This window comes from Hirundo rustica, chromosome 24, assembly GCF_015227805.2.
Source record: "Hirundo rustica isolate bHirRus1 chromosome 24, bHirRus1.pri.v3, whole genome shotgun sequence".
Taxonomy (NCBI): domain Eukaryota; kingdom Metazoa; phylum Chordata; class Aves; order Passeriformes; family Hirundinidae; genus Hirundo; species Hirundo rustica.
The window spans coordinates 171,091-189,412 of record NC_053473.1 but is presented as its reverse complement, the minus strand read 5'-3'; the positions used below and the strand labels follow the sequence as shown (position 1 = coordinate 189,412).

Genomic DNA, 18,322 nt, shown 5'->3' with positions numbered 1-18,322 from the left:
GGACAGCCGCAGTCATGGGGTGCTGTAGAGGGGCGTGAGGCGGCCCTTGGGACCCCTGTGAACAACTGGGGTGCAGAGTTAGGAGACGCCCAGAACCCACCAGTATCCCTGGGATGTGACTGAGGAACCCCAGGGATGCTCGGGGTGCGAGGGCAGAACCGTGGAGACCCCTCTGGTGGGGGGGCTCAAGGATGCTTGGACCGCTTGGACCCCTCCAGACCCCCCTGTATCCTCCCCAAACTTTCTCATACCTTCCCGATACCCCAGCCCTCCTGCCCTGCCTGGGCCTCCAGACCCGCTGGAACCCCTCTTGGTGGGGGTCAGGGGTGCTCGGGCCCCCCGGCCCCTCCACATCGCTCCCGTACTTCCCTTGCCCCTCCTCCCGTCCTGCTGCGCCACCTCCAACCACCAAGGGGCGCTGCTGCGCCCCCCTAGCATCACCGCGGCCACGCCTCTTCCCGCGCATGCGCGCGGAGCAGCTGTCCCCGCCTGTGTGCCCGGTGACGCCGCCGCCATCGCCGGTCATGGTGCTGGATCTGGACCTGTTCCGCGCCGACAAGGGCGGAGACCCCGCCATGGTGCGGGACATGCAGCGCAAGCGCTTCAAGGACCCCGCGCTGGTGGATGCGCTGGTGCGAGCGGACGGCGCCTGGCGGAGGTGTACGTGGGGTTGGGTGGAGTGGGAGGGAACCTTCGGGCTGGGGGACCCCCGAGGGCTTGTCACCCCCTTGTCACACGTGGGCATGTCTTCCCCTCCCGGTGCCTTCCCCACCCCGTCAGCCTGGTGACCGGTCCGCAGGTGAAGGGACTCCCCCCGCCATCGCCTCTCCCTGGGGATGGGGGATGCCCTAGGGGTCCCTCTCTCCCGCTCTCCCTTCCTCCCGAGGACCTGGAGCCGGCTTCCACACCAATCCGCGAACCTCCTCGCCGAGATGGGGTGACCTTTAGGGAAGCTCTTTCCCACCCTCCCCAGCTGTTCGGTGATTCCTCCGCAGCCCTCGGGGATAACCTCGGTGGATCATTGCCCTCTGGGACTGGATCCTGTGGGTAGATCGCAGCAGAGACCGAGGGCTTGTCCCTGGGTGGATCCCCCTCGCCTCTAATCCCAGGGGTTGAGATGGGAGAAATTGTCCCATTAGAACCGCCTTCCCTCCTCCCAGGCTGAGGGGCAAATCGCTGGTTCCCCTTAGCCCGCGCATGGATCCCGTCCCGTTGCGATCCCCAGGAATCTGCTCCCTGCACTGCCGCAGGATGCAGCTGAGCGGCGGGGATCCTAGACAGTGCCACTCCCAGATTTGGGGTGCATCCACACCTGCACGGCTTGGGGGGCAGCAGCCACCTCCCCGTAGCTCCCGGCAGGATATGGAGCGGAGGGATCCGTCAGAGCGTGCCGGTTGTGCAGAGGAGTTGGAGGGCGGCGGGAGGAGTGGGTGCTCCCAAACCCCGCCGTTCTCAGGGCACCGCAGCATTCTACTGCTGCGGGATGAAAGCGGAGCTCGGGGCTCCCCTTTCATGCGTTCGCCTTGATGTCCTGGTTGGGTCTTGCCCGGGAGTCCCCGGCTCCAGCCGTGCCCGCATGTTATCCCAGAGCGTTTCATCCTACGGGATCACCAGCTTCCCAGCCTTTCCCGCGGGCTCTGTGTCCCCGGGATGCGGTGCTGGAGAATGGCGGGTGGCTACAGGAGGTGACAGGGTGACGCAGGTCGGCGGGATGCGCTGGCTGATGCAATCCCGCGGCGCCGGTGCCGTGGAGCCCGTGCTGTGCCCTGTTTCGTGTTCCCTGGCTCTGGATCCCCTGGGGACTGATCTCTCCCACTGATGGGGTGGCTCGTTCTCGGCGCTGGGTCCCCAGTTTGAGCTGCCCCAGGTCCTGGGCTCTGCCCTTCCCAGCCATGGGGTCATGAAAGGGGAACATCCATGCTCCCCTCATCCAACACTCCCTGAATCTCATCATTGTGGCCTCAGATCCCAGGATCTGCTCATCCCTTAGCAATCCCAGCATGGGGGAGCTCTGAGCCTGTGGAGGGGGGGATCTTATCCTAGCATGAGGGTCCCAGTGCAGTATGGGCAGGTCTCAACCTGGTGTGGGGGTCCCAGCCCAGCATGAGAGTCCCTAGCCCTCAGAACTGGGGGGGGTGTCCCAGTGCAGTATGGAGGTCCTGTGCTGATGTGGGGGGGTCCCATCCTGGTGGAGGGATTCCCATCTTGGCAGGGTGGGTTCCCAGTCCAGCATGGGGGTCGCAGCCCAATGTGGGGGATCCTAGCATGGGATGGGGAATCCCATTCCAGTGCATGGTTCCCAGCCCAGCCTGAGAGTTCCAGCCCAATGTGGTAGATCCCATCCTCTCATGGGGGTCCCAGTGTGGAGGTCCTATCCCAGTGTTGGGGTTCCAGCCCAGCATAGGGAATCGCACTGTGGAGTCCTCATCTTAGAGTTGGGATGTCCCATCCCAGTGTCATCCCAGCACGTCATGGAGGTTTCCAGCCCGGCTTGGGGGTCCCAGTGCAATGTCACTCCAGGTGTTTTCCAATGACATCCCTACTCCCTGAAACTCTGTTCCACATGGTCAACCTCAGTTCTCCCAGAAACCCCAGGCCTAGTGCCTGTGGGTATTCCTGGAGCTGCCACCCCCACTGCTGCTCCTGTGGGGACTCCATATCACCTCTCTGCACCAAATGGGGGCCCCAGCCCTTCTCCCACTCCAGGTGACAGCCACTGCCTTTCTTTCCAGGCAGGTTTCGTGCCGACAACCTGAACAAGCTGAAGAACCTGTGCAGCAAAACCATTGGGGACAAGATGAAGGTGGGGCATGAGTGCCCTGGGTCACCTCATGGTGGGACATCACCAACTGGTGACATCTCTCCTTCTCCCAGCCCTCTAGCCTCTCCCTTGTGTCTCTGAGGGATGTTTTCCCCCTGGAATTTTACTCTTTAACTCTCCCGGGGTTCCTTTTTCCTCCTGCTGCAGAAAAAGGAACCAGTAGGGACAGATGAATCGGTACCAGAGAGTGCACAGAACCTGGATGAACTCACGGCTGATGTCCTGGGGGTGAGTGAGAACCCAACTCCCTCCACTGTGCCTACAGTTTGTCCAGAGCTTTTCCCAAACTGATGGCCTGAAAGTGCTCACCAAATGAGGGGGGCCTGATGCCTCAGGTGGGAGGATCCTCAATCTCCCAGTCTCACACCATCAATAATTGACTCGTCCTTGGTGTCCTTGATCTCCCCAGCATCGCTCTGTGTCAGTCAAGGACTCATCCCTGGGAATTTGAGTAGCCTCAGTCCTTCCATGTCCTCAGTATATCCCTCCCTGCCTGCTTTGATCCCAGTTTGGTAGTCACCCTGGTTAATGAGTGCAGTGCTGGCTGCCATGGGAGCAGCTCAGGCCTTCCAGAGCCTAGCCTGTTGCCTCTTTGTCCCTTCAGGCTGTTCTTGAGTGTGTCCAGCCCAGGGACTCCAGAATCTGTGGAGGGTCCAGAATTCACCATGCTGGGCCCAGTATTCCTTGTGCTGGGTGAGCAGGCCTTTCTTCCTGGTGGTCTTCTCCCTCCCCTACCTCATCCAGAGGTCTCTCTGCAGCATCTCCAGGTGTCCCAGATAAAGAAAGTTCGGCTGCTCATTGATGAGGCCATTCTGGAGTGCGACTCTGAGCGCCTGCGGCTGGAGGCTGAACGTTTTGAGAGCCTCCGGGAGATCGGGAACCTCCTCCACCCCTCTGTGCCCATTAGCAACGACGAGGTGAGACACGGGAAGGGAGGTGGGGCTGGGTCAGTGGAGCACAGTAGGAAGCAGGGGGCCCCCAGGGGGGGATCCTCCAAGCCAGGCTGGGTGGTTGGCTGGGTGGGTGGGTGAGGGAAATCTGCATGACAGGCTGGCATTTCCCACTGGGATCAGATAAAGAACAGCTCAGACAACACTGGGCACACCATTGTTGGGGGAATTCATGGGAAAGGCGCTTCCTGCGGTGGGGACGGGGTCTCCCTCTGCTGCCTCCATTCATCCTGCAGGAATATTTTGCTGGGAGGAGTACAACTGGGCCAGGCTCACTGCCAAGTGGCTGCACAATAAGCTACAGTCTGGAGTTTGAGCTCCCAAAATGGGCTCAGTGTGGTTCAGGGACTAATGTCACAGTGTGCCAGGGCACTGAGGAGGTGATAGGCTCCCGTTCCTCTTTTTCTCCGGGTTCCTGCAGGATGTGGACAACAAGGTGGAGCGTGTGTGGGGTGACTGCAGTTGCAGGAAGAAATATTCCCATGTGGATCTGGTGGTGATGGTGGATGGCTATGAGGGGGAAAAGGGCGCCGTCGTGGCTGGCAGCCGTGGCTACTTCCTTAAGGTGAGAGCTGTGACCCCAGAACGATCGGTTTCAGAGAGGAATGAGGAGGGATGGGGCCTTGGGTTCTCCTCCCCTGGGATGGATGATGGGAGCCTCCATGGTGGGGGTGTAGGTTGGACACTGATCACAGTGGTTCATCAGAATCTGTTCCAGCTGCAGTCTGGGGTGGCGCTGAGCCTGGCAGCCATTGCAGCTCTGTGGGCTCCATGTCTCCTGGGCCTTCTGAACAAGGAGGAGCAGCCCAGCGGGGTGTGTGTATGACAGGCAGTGTGACCCTTGTTCCCAGGGCCCACTGGTGTTCCTGGAGCAGGCACTGATCCAGTACGCACTGCAGAGCCTCCGTGCCCGGGGGTACACCCCGGTGTACACCCCCTTCTTCATGCGCAAGGAGGTGATGCAGGAGGTGGCCCAGCTCAGCCAGTTTGACGAGGAGCTTTACAAGGTAAGGGATTGCTCCAGATTTCGGACTGGACTTGGGAGCAAGCCACCCCCGTGGGGCTGTGGGGAGGGAGGCAGTGGGGTCCCCTCTGCTCTGGCAAGGCTGTGGTGGCGGCAGCAATGGTAGCAGTGGTTCCTTACCCTCTCCTTGGGATCCATCTCCACGTTGTGATGGTGATGATGTGACAGGGAGGTGTCTTGTCTTGGGAGTCCACCTCCATGGGAAACAGTTTGTGGTGACACTGTCCATCTCCACGGGTGACACACCGTGATGGCCATGAGATGACAAGGAGACAGGTAGTCTCTGGAGTCCATCTCCATTGGTGACGTGGTGACAAGGATGTGACTTATCTTTGGGGTCCATGTTTATGGGTGCCACATGATGGTGATGAGGTGAGAAGGAGGTGGCTCATCTTTGGGGTCCATTTGTACAGATGACACATGATGGCAGTGCAGTGACAAGGAGGTGACATGCTCTGGGGTCCATGGGTGACAAAGGTGACAAGGAGGTGGCTTGTGATGGTGATAACGTGACAAGGAGGTGGCTCATCTCTGGGGTCCATCTCCACGGGTAATAAAGGTGACTTGTCCCTGCCATCAGCCCTTTTGAAGGACCAACAAACTACTCCTCCTGTGATGAATTCCCAAACCATCCGGCCCTGGAAAAACTCGCTGCTGGTCCCTGGAGGTGCAGGAGCAGCTAGAAGAGGGCTGGTGGCTCATGTCCCCTGCAGGTGATCGGGAAGGGCAGCGAGCGGGCAGAGGACAGTTCCATCGATGAGAAGTACCTGATCGCCACATCAGAGCAGCCTATTGCTGCCCTGCACCGCGATGAGTGGCTGCGGCCTGAGGATCTGCCCCTCAAGTACGCGGGGCTCAGCACCTGCTTCCGTCAGGAGGTGGGATCCCATGGCCGGGACACCCGTGGCATCTTCCGTGTCCACCAGTTCGAGAAGGTGAAGGAGTGGTTCTGGCAGGAATTCGGGGTGTACTGAGGGTTGCTGTGGGGTCCCAGTGGGAATTCAGAGTGTACCCCGCATCACTGTAGGGTTCCAGTAGGAATTCAGTGTGTCCTGGTGGGAATTCATGGTGTAGCTGGTGCCACTGCAGTGTACCCAGCAGGAGTTCAGGGTGTACCCATTGTCACCGTGGTGTTCCAGCAGGAAGCTGGGGTGTATACCCCGTATCACTGTGGTGTTCCCACCAGGAAGCTGGGGTGTATACCCCGTATCACTGTGGTGTTCCAGTGGGAATTCAGGGTGTACCTGGTGTCACTGTGGGGTTCCAGCAGGAATTCAGAATGTACAGGAGGTCACCATGGGGTGAACCTCGTGGGAATCTGGCGTGAACCTGATGGAAATTTGGGGTGTACCTGGTGTCAACAGCAATGTTCCCAATGGGAATTCAGGGTGTACCCAATGTCACTGCAATGTTCCAGTGGCAATTCAGAATGTACCAGGTGTAACTGGTATTCTGATGGGAATTTGGGATGTCACCATGATGTTCCAGCAGTGACTCAAAGGGTTCCAGGTGTCACTCTGGGTTTCTGATGTGAATTTGGGCTATACCCAGTGTCACCGCAGGTTTTCAGTTGGAATTTAGGGTGTCACTAGGTGTCACTGTGGGGTTCCAGTGGGAATTGGAGCTGTACCTGATGTCACTGTGGAATTCCTTCTGCAGATTGAGCAGTTTGTCTACTCCTCCCCCCACGACAACAAATCCTGGGAGATATTTGAGGAGATGATGACCACAGCTGAGGAATTCTACCAGTCCCTTGGGATTCCCTACCACATCGTCAACATTGTCTCAGGTAGGGGCTTCTGTGTAATGGGGGGGGTCGAGGAGGTCCCTGATCTTCTTCCCAGCATGGCAGTTTCCTGTCTCTGGCCCACTGGTGTCCCCACACTGAAGAGGAAGAGAAGGGGACATTTTGTTTTCTGTGGAATCCTCCGCCTTGCCCTGGGTTGGTGGCAGCGGGTGTGGGCACTGCTGTGATGGATTGCTCCTGCTGTCCCTTCCAGAAGAACAGTTGGAGTGTCCCAGCTCCTCCTGGAAATGCTTACAGGAAAAAGATCTCATTTAAAAGCTCCCTGTGTCTGAGTGGGACCCCTTTATCCCTTTGGTAGAGTGAGAACCTGACACTCCCACAGCTGAGTGGGAACCCCACATCCCCACAGTTGAGCAGGAATCCCTCATCCCTGTGGCCAAGGAGGAATCCCAGATCCTCATGGCCTAATCCCATTTCCCCACAGTCAAGTGGGAAGCCCATGTCCATGTGGCTGAGAGAGAGCCCCATGTTCCCATAGCTGAGTGGGACTCTCACATCCACATGGCTGAGAGGGACCCCCACATTCCTGTGACCAAGTGGGACCCCCATATCCCCATGGCACAGCAGGAACCCGATGTTCTTTGGCTGAGCAGGAGTTCCCCATCGGTGTCCAGGCAGGTCTCCCACACCCTCAGATCCCCATGACCAAACAACTTGTGGCTTGTTGACCCTGTGGCCAAGTGGGGACCCCACATTTCCATGGCTGAGAGGTAACCCCACATCACTGTGGCAGAGCAGGAATCCATGTTGGATCGGCACCAAGCTGCGGAAGTGACTTCGGAGGCTTCACCCTACACTCTGCCCCAGGATAGGCAAAGGGCAGTGGGACCCTCCACTAAGCACTGTCCCCCCTCCAGGCTCCCTGAACCATGCAGCTAGCAAAAAGCTGGATCTGGAGGCCTGGTTCCCTGGCTCTGGCGCTTTCCGTGAGCTTGTCTCCTGTTCCAACTGCACCGACTACCAGGCCCGGCGCCTGCGCATCCGCTATGGCCAGACCAAGAAGATGATGGACAAGGTGAGGCTAGTGGGCATGGGGGGGGTTCTTTGTGTGTTCTTTGTTTTCCCCATGTCACACACATCCCCTGTGTCCTCCTGCCACAGGTGGAGTTTGTGCATATGCTGAATGCCACCATGTGTGCTACCACCCGCACCATCTGTGCCATCCTGGAGAACCACCAGACTCCTGAGGGCATCCGCATCCCTGAGAAGCTCCAGAACTTCATGCCCCCAGGTAACATCCCCCTGTGCCCTCCCCGTGCCCTGCTCCTTGGCTGGGTGTGGTGACAGGGGTCCCTTGTTCCCCCAGACCTGCGGGAGCTGATTCCGTTTGTCAAGCCGGCACCCATTGAGCAGGAGCTCTCCAAGAAGCAGAAGAAGCAGCAGGAAGGGGGGGGGCAAGAAGAAGGCAGGGGGGGGACGGGACCAGGTGCTGGAGGAGCAGATGAAGAACATGGAGGTCTGAGGGTGTCTCCCTGCACTCCAAGGACTTTGGGGGCCTCCTGAGTCATCTCACCTTCATCGCCAGGCTGTGCCCTTCACCGTGGTCTTTGCCTCGGAGGGGAGTCACTGTCTGTCTCCACCCCACAAAGAACTGACACTGTTAGGGCGCTGCCCCTGTTCCTATATGTCCCCCCCTACCCTGCTGAGTGGGTCTGGGATCCCCCATGTGTCCCCCTCTCGCTGAGTGGTGTTGGGGACCGCTGTGCCCGCATAACATGTCCCTCCTCCATCTGAAATAAAGCCAAGAGCTGCTGAGCTGTGTTCTTGGGGGGGTTCCGAGGAGGGGAGGGGGGGGGGTCCAGCCTGGGGACGTATCTCCCTTGCACACCACCGTTCGTTCCCTTCCCCTCCTCCCCCGCACTCCCTTCTCCTCGTTCTCTTTCCCTCCTGCCGACCCCACACAAAGCCCCAGACAAAGCCCCTTTGTGATGCAAAGTGGGGCCGAAGGCCCACAGCCTCAGCCTCAGCTGCTGCCCGCCACCTCCTCCGGGGCGGGGTGACGAATGGGAGGGTTGCCCCCTTCCATCCCCCAATGCGGGGAGCCCTGCCTGCGCCCTGCTGCGTGTGCGTGGGCAACCGCCGCCTTGGCCGTGGAGTCGGGTGGAACCGGCGGGGAGCGGCCCAGTGAGTCACCGGAGCCCCCGGCGGAGGTGGGGGGGTTCCGGCGCTCCAAGCGCCGCCCCGGCGTCCCCGGTACCCGTCGGACCCGTTCCGCCGTGGCGGGGGCCGACTTCGCGCCGCCTGCCTGCACCCACGCCCTGGGACCGGCGCCGGCTTGGGGCGGGGGGGGGAGGGGCGGCCAGCACCTAGGGACCGCGGGGATCCGTCCCTCTCTAGCTTCTCCAGTCCCTCCCAGTCTGTCCCGGCGCCCTCAACATCCCCAGTCCCTCTCACCCTGGTGCAGTTGCTCCCAGTCTGTTCTAGTGCCCCCGGTCCCGGTGCGGTGGGACGAGCCCGGGGATCGGGCGGGGAGCTACGGAGTGAGGGGACACGGACTCCCACGTGTGGAGTCACGGCCGGCGGTGGGGACACGAGGGCTTGGGGGCCGTGAGTGCTGCATGTGCCACACATGCTGTGTGTTTACACACATGATCTCCGTGCTGTGTCACACACATGCTCTGTCTCACACGTGTGTGCTGCGTGTGGGTTTCCTATGTGCAGCGTGTGTCACATACGTGGTTCCCATGTCATATGTGCTCGCTGGTGCCTGTCTGCCCCGCGTGTGCGACGTGCGTGTTCCTGCGCGTGCAACACGCATGCCTGCAGTGCACAGGTGCGTCCAAGACCCTTCACCTGTGTGCGTGTACGTGTGCGCGCAGGGCGCACATGTGCGCCTCACACGAATGCGCGCAACCTGCTCGCAGCGCGCCCGCGCTGCCGCTGCGGTTGCGGGTGCCGCCGGCAGGTGCCGGGGGCGGCGGCGGCGGCTCCTTTAAGCGCGGCCGGGCCGATGAATTGGCGGCTCCGCCCCGGCGGGCGCGCGCGGGCGAGGGCGGGGCGCAGGCGGTGGCGCGGATCGCTGCGGGCACCAGCACCGGCACCGGGGGCACCGGGGGCACCGGGGGGGTAGCGGCCATGGGGCCTCTGCCCACCCGCCGGGCCGCGCTCCCGCCGCTGCCGCCGTTGCTGGTGTTGCTGGTGTTGCTGCTGCTTCCCGCACCGGGACCGGCCGCCACCATTGCCACCGGCATCGGCTCCGGCACCCCCACCGGCATCGGCACGGGCTTCGGCACCGTCGTCGGCACCGGCACCCACACCCGTCCGTCCAGCACGCTCCCGGCGCCACTCCAGCTCCGCGGCGGCACCGGGGACAGCGGCGGTGCGCGGCCCCCGTCGAGCACCGGGGACAGCGGCGACAGCGCTGGGCCCGCACCGGCCGCGGGCGGCGGCGATGGGACCGCACCAGGCACCGGCTCTTCCAGTGGGGACAGTGGCGGCGGCGTTACGGGGTCTCCAGGTATCGGGGACACTGGAGGCACCGTGAATGTTGGAGACACCTGGAAGCCTGGAGGCACTAGGGATGCTGGAGGCACTGGGGGCGTTGGAAGCGCCAGGGACCCTGGAGGCACCCAGGATAGCAGAGGCGCCAGGGTTACTGGAGGAACTGGAGACACTGGGAGCACCCATGTCCTCAGGGGTACCAGGAGCGCCAGTAATACTGGACACACCGGGGACACCAGCATCCCCACGGACACTGGGAGCCCTGGGAATGTGCTGAGCACTCAGGGTGTTCGATGCACTGGGAGCACTGCAGTCCCCAGGGGCACCAGGAATTCTGAACTCACTGGGGAGACTGGGAGAGTCTCCATAGATGCTGGGAGCACGAGAGATACTGAACATAATGGGGAGACTGGAAAAGTCCCTAGCGACACCAGGAACGCTGTGAGCACTGGACATGCTGGGAACGCTAACATCCCTAGGGAGACCAGTGGCACTAGGGATGCAGTGGACACTGGGGATGTTGGGGAGTCCCAGACCACAGTGCTCCCCAGGCCCCCTATACTTCACCTCCGCCCCCGCCGCAGCCCCAACACAGCACCGCAGTTCCAGCCCTCCAGCTACCAGGCCACAGTGGAGGAGAACCAGCCAGCAGGAACATCAGTGACACAAGTGACAGCACAGGACCTTGATGAGGGGGAGGCAGGCCAGCTGCACTATGCCATGGCTGCACTCTTCGACAGCCGCTCTGATGCCCTCTTCACGGTGGACCCTGTCACTGGTGCCATTAGCACCACTGCACCGCTGGACCGTGAGAGCAAGAGCACTCATGTGTTCCGTGTGACAGCAGTGGACCATGGGACACCCCGGCGCAGTGCCATGGCCACGCTGACGGTGATGGTGAGTGATGCCAATGACCACGACCCAGTCTTTGAGCAGCCAGAATACCGGGAGAGCGTGCGAGAGAATCTGGAGGTGGGCTATGAGGTACTTACAGTGCGGGCCACTGATGGCGACACTGGTCCCAATGCCAACATCCTCTACCGCCTCCTCAATACCGGTGATGCCAATGAGGTCTTTGAGATCGATTCCCGCTCAGGCGTCATCCGTACCCGTGGCCCTGTGGACCGGGAAGTGGTGGATGCCTTCGAGCTGTTAGTGGAGGCCACAGACCAAGGCCAGGATCCCAGTCCCCGCAGTGCCACAGCCACTGTCCGCATCGCTGTGGAGGATGACAATGACAATGCGCCGCAGTTCAGCGAGCGGCGTTATATGGCACAGGTCCCTGAGGATGTGGTGCCCAATGCAGCGGTTCTGCAGGTGACGGCCACCGACCGTGACAAAGGCAGCAATGCACTGGTGCACTACAGCATTGTCAGTGGCAACACCCGTGGGCACTTCTACATTGATGCGCAGACAGGCATGTTGGATGTCGTTACACCCCTGGACTACGAGGTCACCAAGGAGTTCACCCTGCGGATCCGGGCTCAGGATGGTGGCCGCCCACCTCTCTCCAACATCAGTGGTTTGGTTACCATCCAGGTGTTGGATGTCAATGACAATGCACCCATCTTTGTCAGCACGCCGTTCCAGGCCACCGTGCTGGAGAATGTCCCCATAGGCTACTCCGTCATCCATGTACAAGCCATTGATGCTGATTCAGGTGACAACAGCCGGTTAGTTTACAGCCTGCTGGAAACTGGCACTGGCTTCCCCTTTGCCATCAACAACAGCACTGGGTGGATCCTGGTGGCCTCTGAGCTGGACCGGGAGGTGGTTGACTTCTACAGTTTCAGGGTGGAGGCGCAGGACCAGGGCACCCCCCCAAAGGCCTCCGTGGCCAGCGTCAGTGTCACCATCCTGGATGTCAATGACAACAGCCCTGAGTTCACCCAGCGGGAGTACAGTGCCCGCCTGAACGAGGACGCAGCAGTGGGCAGCAGTGTCCTGACTGTCTCTGCTGTTGACCGTGATGCTAACAGCATCATCACATACCAGATCTCCAGTGGCAATACCCGCAACCGGTTCTCCATCACCAGCCAGAGCGGTGGTGGGCTCATCTCCCTTGCCCTGCCCCTGGACTATAAGCTGGAGCGGCAGTACCTGCTCACCATTGCTGCCTCTGATGGCACCCGCCAGGACACTGCCCAGGTGGTTGTCAATGTCACCGATGCCAACACCCACCGCCCCGTCTTCCAGAGCTCCCATTACACTGTCAACATCAATGAGGATCGGCCAGTGGGCACAACAGTGGTGGTCATCAGTGCCACAGACGAGGACACAGGGGAGAATGCCCGCATCACCTACCTGATGGAGGACAGCATCCCCCAGTTCAGCATTGCCGCTGAGACTGGTGCTGTCACTACTCAGATGGAGCTGGATTATGAGGACCAGGTGTCCTATACCTTGGCCATCACGGCTCAGGACAATGGTATCCCACAGAAATCCGACACAACTTACCTGGAGATCCTGGTGAGTGATGTCAATGACAATGCACCTCAGTTCCTCAGTCATTCCTACCAGGGATCCATCTACGAGGATGTCCCCACCTTCACCAGCGTCCTCCAGGTCTCTGCAACTGACCGTGATTCCGGGCTCAATGGCAGGGTCTTCTACACCTTCCAAGGGGGTGTTGATGGTGATGGCGACTTCATCATTGAGTCCACCTCGGGCATTGTCCGCACCTTGCGCCGCCTGGACCGGGAAAATGTGCCGCTGTATTCCCTGAGGGCATTTGCTGTGGATAAGGGGGTCCCAGCCCGGAGGACACCAGTGGAGATCCAGGTGACAGTGTTGGATGTCAATGACAACCCACCTGTGTTCGAGCGGGACGAGTTTGACATCTTTGTGGAGGAGAACAGTCCCATTGGGCTGGTGGTGGCCCGGATCACTGCCACCGATCCCGATGAGGGCACCAATGCCCAGATCATGTACCAGATTGTGGAGGGCAACATCCCCGAAGTCTTCCAGCTGGATATCTTCTCTGGAGAGCTCACCGCCCTGGCTGACCTGGACTATGAGACCAAGGCCGAATACATCATGGTGGTCCAGGCAACCTCGGCACCACTGGTCAGTCGGGCCACCATCCATGTGCGCCTGTGTGACACTAATGACAACAGCCCTCAGCTTAAGAACTTTGAGATCCTCTTCAACAACTACATCACCAACCGCTCTGGCAGCTTCCCTGGGGGCGTCATTGGCCGCATCCCTGCCCATGACCCTGATGTTTCTGACCACCTCACTTATGCATTTGAACAGGGCAATGAGCTCAACCTCGTGCTGCTGGATCCGCACAGTGGAGACCTGCACCTCAGCCCGGCCCTGGACAGCAACCGCCCACTTGAGGCCATCATGAGGGTATCTGTCTTTGGTAAGATTCCCACTCATGGAGGGCACTGTGTGCGGGAAGGCGCGTGAGGTTTGTGGCTACATTGACATCTATTTTTGCATAGAGGCGAGATGTTATGGGGTCTCATGACCCTGTTTTATCTGCCCCCACTCTCCAGCTCAGAAGGGATGATGTATTGCGGGGTCCCACCACCCCTCTGAGGTGTTTTGGAGTTCTACCACCCTGTTCTGGTTGCCTCCACCCTCGAGATCTAGGGGAGGGGAGATAATGGGATGCTGTGCCTCCATCACACCCCAGACATCCAAGCTGGAGGCCATCGGGATCCCTAGCATCCTCTTTGCTTTTCCTACCCCCCCTGAGCTGTATAGAGGTGGTTCTGGCACTTCTCATTATGTCACTGAGCAGGATGGGGCAGGACCCACTGCATGTATTGGGGGAGGAGAGGCTGGTGTGGGCCACCGGGGTCTTGGTACCCTTGGGGGCTTGTTATGGGGGATCAGATAGGTGAATCTGGGAAGGCTCAGGGTGCAGTGTAGTATTGGGGGAGTCCTGGCACCGCAATGTTTGTGTTTCCAGGGGACTCCATTTGATGAATTCAGGGCAGGAGACACAGGGCCTGGTGTGTGTATTTGGAGGGGGCACCCTGACCTCCACTGAGAGGCCCCCAAACCCAGTGTGGGGGGGCATCACAAGATAAGGGGCATTATGCCATCAGTTGTCAGCACTGTTTGGGTGGTAGGGTGTCTAGGAGGTGCTTCTTGGAGATGGGGGTCACCCCAAGGTGGGGGAACATCTCCTTGGTCACCCCCAGGTCAGGGGGAAACTGGGCCACAGGCCATGCCTGATGTCTATTGCCCCCAGCCACATGGCTCCCATCGCCCTTCAGCTTCCCCTGACTGGGGTCCCTGCTCTGGCCACACAAAGCAGGGGGCCTAGGACACAAAGGGTGGGGGCAGGGAGTTCCCCCCTATCCCAAGTGCAGGGGCAGGTGGGAAGGAAACAAAAGGTCCAGCCATAGCTGGGCCCTCTTTGCTGTGGCCATGGCAACCTTTCCCCTGCCGGTCACTGGCCAGCAGTCACTGGCCATGGGCCATTGAGCAGCCCTGGCCCCTGCCACTCCCTGCAGCACTCCCTTCTGCCTGCTTGTCCCCCCACCTGTCCCCATGCTCCCTTCATCCATCTGTCTGCCTGCTCCCCATCTGTCCTGCGTCCTGCTGCCCTCAGTCAGGGGGAGGAAAAAGAGGAGGAGGAGAAAGGTGGGTGCCCCAGTGTTCAGCAGAGATTTTGCTCCCCCACCAGCACTGGCTCTACAAGCAACACCAACCCCATAACCATTACCAGCCCCAGAAAGAGCACCAGCCCCAGAAACCAGCACCAGCTTCATAACCAACCACCAAACCCATTCAGATGCCCCCCACCCCACAGTGTCAAAGCAGAATGGGCACCCCATGGACCACACTATCCCCATTCCATGGCCACCAAGGGGAATGGGCACCCACAACCAGCACAAGCCCCATAACCAGCACTGTCCCCATTCAGTAGTGGCCAGATGGGACAGGAGCCTGGTAACAAGTTCCAGTCCCATTGCCAACACCGTCCCATCCCGGTGTCCCTACTCTGTGATGGCCAGGTGGGATTGGCACCCCCAAAACAGCACCAGCCCCATAACCATCACTGTCTTCATTCCTTGGTGGCTGAGCAGGAAAGGTCCCCCATAGCCTGACTGTCCCCATTCCATGCTGGTCAAGTGGGATGGCCACCTCATAGCCAGTATTGCCCCCATTCCACAGTGCCTGCATAGGCTAGGTGTTTCCTGGCCAGCACTGTCCCCATTTTATGGTGGCCAAGTAGATCAAGCCCCCACAGCACTGTCCCCATCCAACAACAGCTGGTTCAGTTGGTTGCCCCATATCCAGCACTATTATCATCCCACCATCCTTTCCCAGAGTTGTCCATTGCTGTCACTGACCCCCTCCTGTGTCCCCCCTTTGTCCGCAGATGGCGTTCACAGCGCAACAGCGCAGTGCACGCTGCGGGTAACAGTGATCACGGATGAGATGCTCAGCAACAGCATCACCCTGCGTTTGGCTGACATGTCCCAGGAGCGCTTCTTGTCCCCCCTGCTCAGCCGCTTCCTGGAGGGGGTGGCGGCTGTCCTGGCCACCCCCCGCCACCACGTCGTCCTCTTCAACATCCAGACAGACACAGATGTGGGGCCAGCACGGATCCTCAATGTCAGCCTCTCAGCACTGCTGCCGGCAGCGGTGCCGGGCGCGTCGCGGTTCTTCTCGTCGGAGGAGCTGCAGGAGCGGCTTTACCTTAACCGGTCGCTCCTGGCGGCCACCACGGCCCAGCGCGTCCTGCCCTTTGATGACAACGTGTGTCTGCGCGAGCCCTGTGAGAACTACATGCGCTGCGTCTCCGTCCTGCAGTTCGACAGCTCCGCGCCCTTCCTGGCCTCCGACACCATCCTTTTTCGCCCCATCCACCCTGTCACGGGCCTGCGCTGCCGCTGCCCGCCTGGCTTCACCGGCGACTACTGTGAGACCGAGATCGACCTCTGCTACTCCAGCCCCTGCGGCAGCAACGGGCGGTGCCAGAGCCGTGAGGGCGGATACACCTGCGAGTGCCACGAAGACTTCACTGGTTAGAGCCGCTGGCCAGCCCGTCCTCATAGTGTCCATCCTCATCTTTCCTCATCGAGCTCTTTTTCAGCCCTCTCTCCCTCCCCGCCTCCCTCCCTCCGCCAGTAGACTGGTGGCACTGGGACCACACCCCCTACCCCACCCTGGGACTCCAGCCCCCACACGACCCCTTATTAAGGGGTGCTAGCCAGGTGGAGGAGGGTATGTGAGAGGAGGAGGTGTCTCTGGGTTTCCAAGGCAATGGGAGGTGGTTGCCATGGTGATAGAGCTGGGGATAAAGATGCTCAGGTGGAGGGAGAGGGGGAGGGAGAGGGGATCCCCACCCCCCATTTTTGGGATGCTGGTGGCATCGGGGTATCACAGGGGAGTCCTGCAAGCTGAGCTCCTGGGCAGGGCACTCTGGGTTTAATGGGGAGGTGTGGGGGGACATGGGACTCCTCACCCCAGTTTTGGTGTTCTGGATGTCACACAGGGGAGCACTGTGAGCTGAGTTCCCGGGGTGGGCGCTGCACCCCGGGGGTCTGCCGGAATGGGGGCACCTGCCTGAACCTACTGGTGGGGGGATTCCGGTGCCAATGCCCCCCCGGGCACTATGAGAAGCCCTTCTGCACCATGAGCACCCGCAGCTTCCCCCCGCGCTCCTTCATCACTTTTCGTGGGCTCCGCCAGCGCTTCCACTTCACCCTTGGCCTCACGTGAGCCTGGAGGAATCTGGGGAGGTGGGGGGTGATATGTGCCCCTGTGGGTATTACATGGGGTGTGGGGTAGATGGTGATGGTTGCCCCGTTGGTGTGAGAAGAGGTGTTGGGGTGTGAGGTGATGGATGTCTTGTGGGCACTGGGTGGGTGGGTGGGTGGGTGGGTGTGGGGTGGTGGGTGTCTCAAAGGCATCAGATCGGCTGTGGGGTGATTGAGTGTGGGGTTATGGCCACCCTGAGGGCACAAAGGGTGTGGGTTACCACTTGGCATGGGGGGCAGTGGGGTGGGGGGCACCTTGTGGGGGCAGGGGCTGATGGGTGCCAGCATCTCACAGTGGGTACAAGGTCACGGGGCAGGGCATGAGGGGTGGGCCTCAGGGGCACAGCAGGGTCAGGGGGTGTTGGGGAGTGCCAGGGAGGCACGGTGGGGTATTGAGGCACTCCTGGCACTTGTGTTCCCCAGGTTTGCCACACAGGAGCGGGACGGACTCCTGCTGTACAACGGGCGCTTCAACGAGCGGCATGACTTTGTGGCACTGGAGATTGTGGATGAGCAGCTGCAGCTCACCTTCTCAGCAGGTACACACTGCCCCTGCCACACCCTGGCACCTCACCCTAGCACCCTCGTGGGCACTGTATTCTTCACTGAATCCCTCACTTTATCCCAGACATCCCATCCTGACACTGCCTGGCACTGCATCCTGGGCATCCCATTCCCAGCACTGCATCTCTCGTTGCATATCTCACTGCATTCCTCACTGCATCCCTGGCCTGCCAATTCTTGGCACTGCCTGACTCTGCATCCCCACCCTCTCATCCCTGACACTGCATCCCTGGCACTGCATCTCGGACATCCCATTGCTAGCACTGTATCCCCTGCATCATGTCCCCAACATGGCATCCCTGGCACTGCATCCTCGGCATCCCATCCCTGGGACCGCTACCCCTCCTTGCGTCCAGCTGTGTTGCCCTGATGCTGTGCCCACAGGTGAGACCACCACCACGGTGTCACCCTTCGTGCCAGGAGGTGTCAGCGATGGGCAGTGGCACCGGGTGCAGCTGCACTACTATAACAAGGTGGGGGAACGGGGAGCATGGGGGGGGGCACAGTGGGTGGGGAGTGAAGGGAAGATGGAAGGGATGGGTGGGGGAGTGGAGAGTTGTGGGGGATCAGGTAGAGGGTTTGGGGCACCTAAAGGACCCCTAAGGGATGTCCCCACCCATGGGGATCCCAAGGGATGGGAGATGGGAGGTGGAGGAAGAGGAAGGAGTGGAGGGGAAGGGGGTTTTGGAGGGATGAGGAGAGTAGAGAGGAGATCTGTGGGACTCCGAGGGACTCTCAAGAGCTGCCCCCAGCCATGAGAACCCCAAGGGACCCTCACCTGCTCCCTCACCCATTGGGCCCCAAGGAACTCCACCTCCCTTCCTCACCTGTGGGGACCCCCAAGGAATTGGGATGGGGGGATGGAGGAAGAGGAGGTCAAAGGGATGGGGACCTGGGGGGGATGAAGGGAACCATTGAGGGGTTTAAAGGGGCTGAAGGGATGGAAGGGAATGTTGGGGGTGTCTGAAGGGTGCAGAGCTGGTGGGC

General features: G+C 60.5%; 2 protein-coding genes across 4 annotated transcripts in view; both read left to right on the top strand.

Moving 5' to 3' along the window:
* The first annotated feature begins 471 nt into the window (after positions 1–471).
* Positions 472–8,357, top strand: SARS1 (seryl-tRNA synthetase 1). Its single transcript, XM_040085805.1, is given in 12 exon segments — positions 472–660; positions 2,733–2,803; positions 2,969–3,049; positions 3,580–3,738; positions 4,193–4,336; positions 4,623–4,778; positions 5,509–5,730; positions 6,455–6,584; positions 7,460–7,617; positions 7,704–7,833; positions 7,909–7,994; positions 7,996–8,357. Coding segments are annotated over 12 exon segments (1,542 nt in total). The 5' UTR covers positions 472–524; the 3' UTR covers positions 8,065–8,357.
* Positions 8,358–9,677: 1,320 nt separating this feature from the next.
* The window catches only part of CELSR2 (cadherin EGF LAG seven-pass G-type receptor 2), a 30,672-nt gene continuing 22,027 nt past the window's right edge, over positions 9,678–18,322 (top strand). For 2 of the 3 annotated variants that reach the window (XM_040085441.2, XM_040085440.2), the window contains exons 1-5: positions 9,962–13,410; positions 15,388–16,035; positions 16,507–16,729; positions 17,195–17,310; positions 17,720–17,808. In XM_040085441.2, coding sequence (XP_039941375.1) covers positions 10,764–13,410; positions 15,388–16,035; positions 16,507–16,729; positions 17,195–17,310; positions 17,720–17,808 — 3,723 coding nt within the window. In that variant the 5' untranslated portion in view covers positions 9,962–10,763. Of the gene's footprint in view, positions 13,411–15,387; positions 16,036–16,506; positions 16,730–17,194; positions 17,311–17,719; positions 17,809–18,322 lie in introns of all 3 variants that reach the window. The other variant, XM_040085439.2, reaches the window with a different exon arrangement.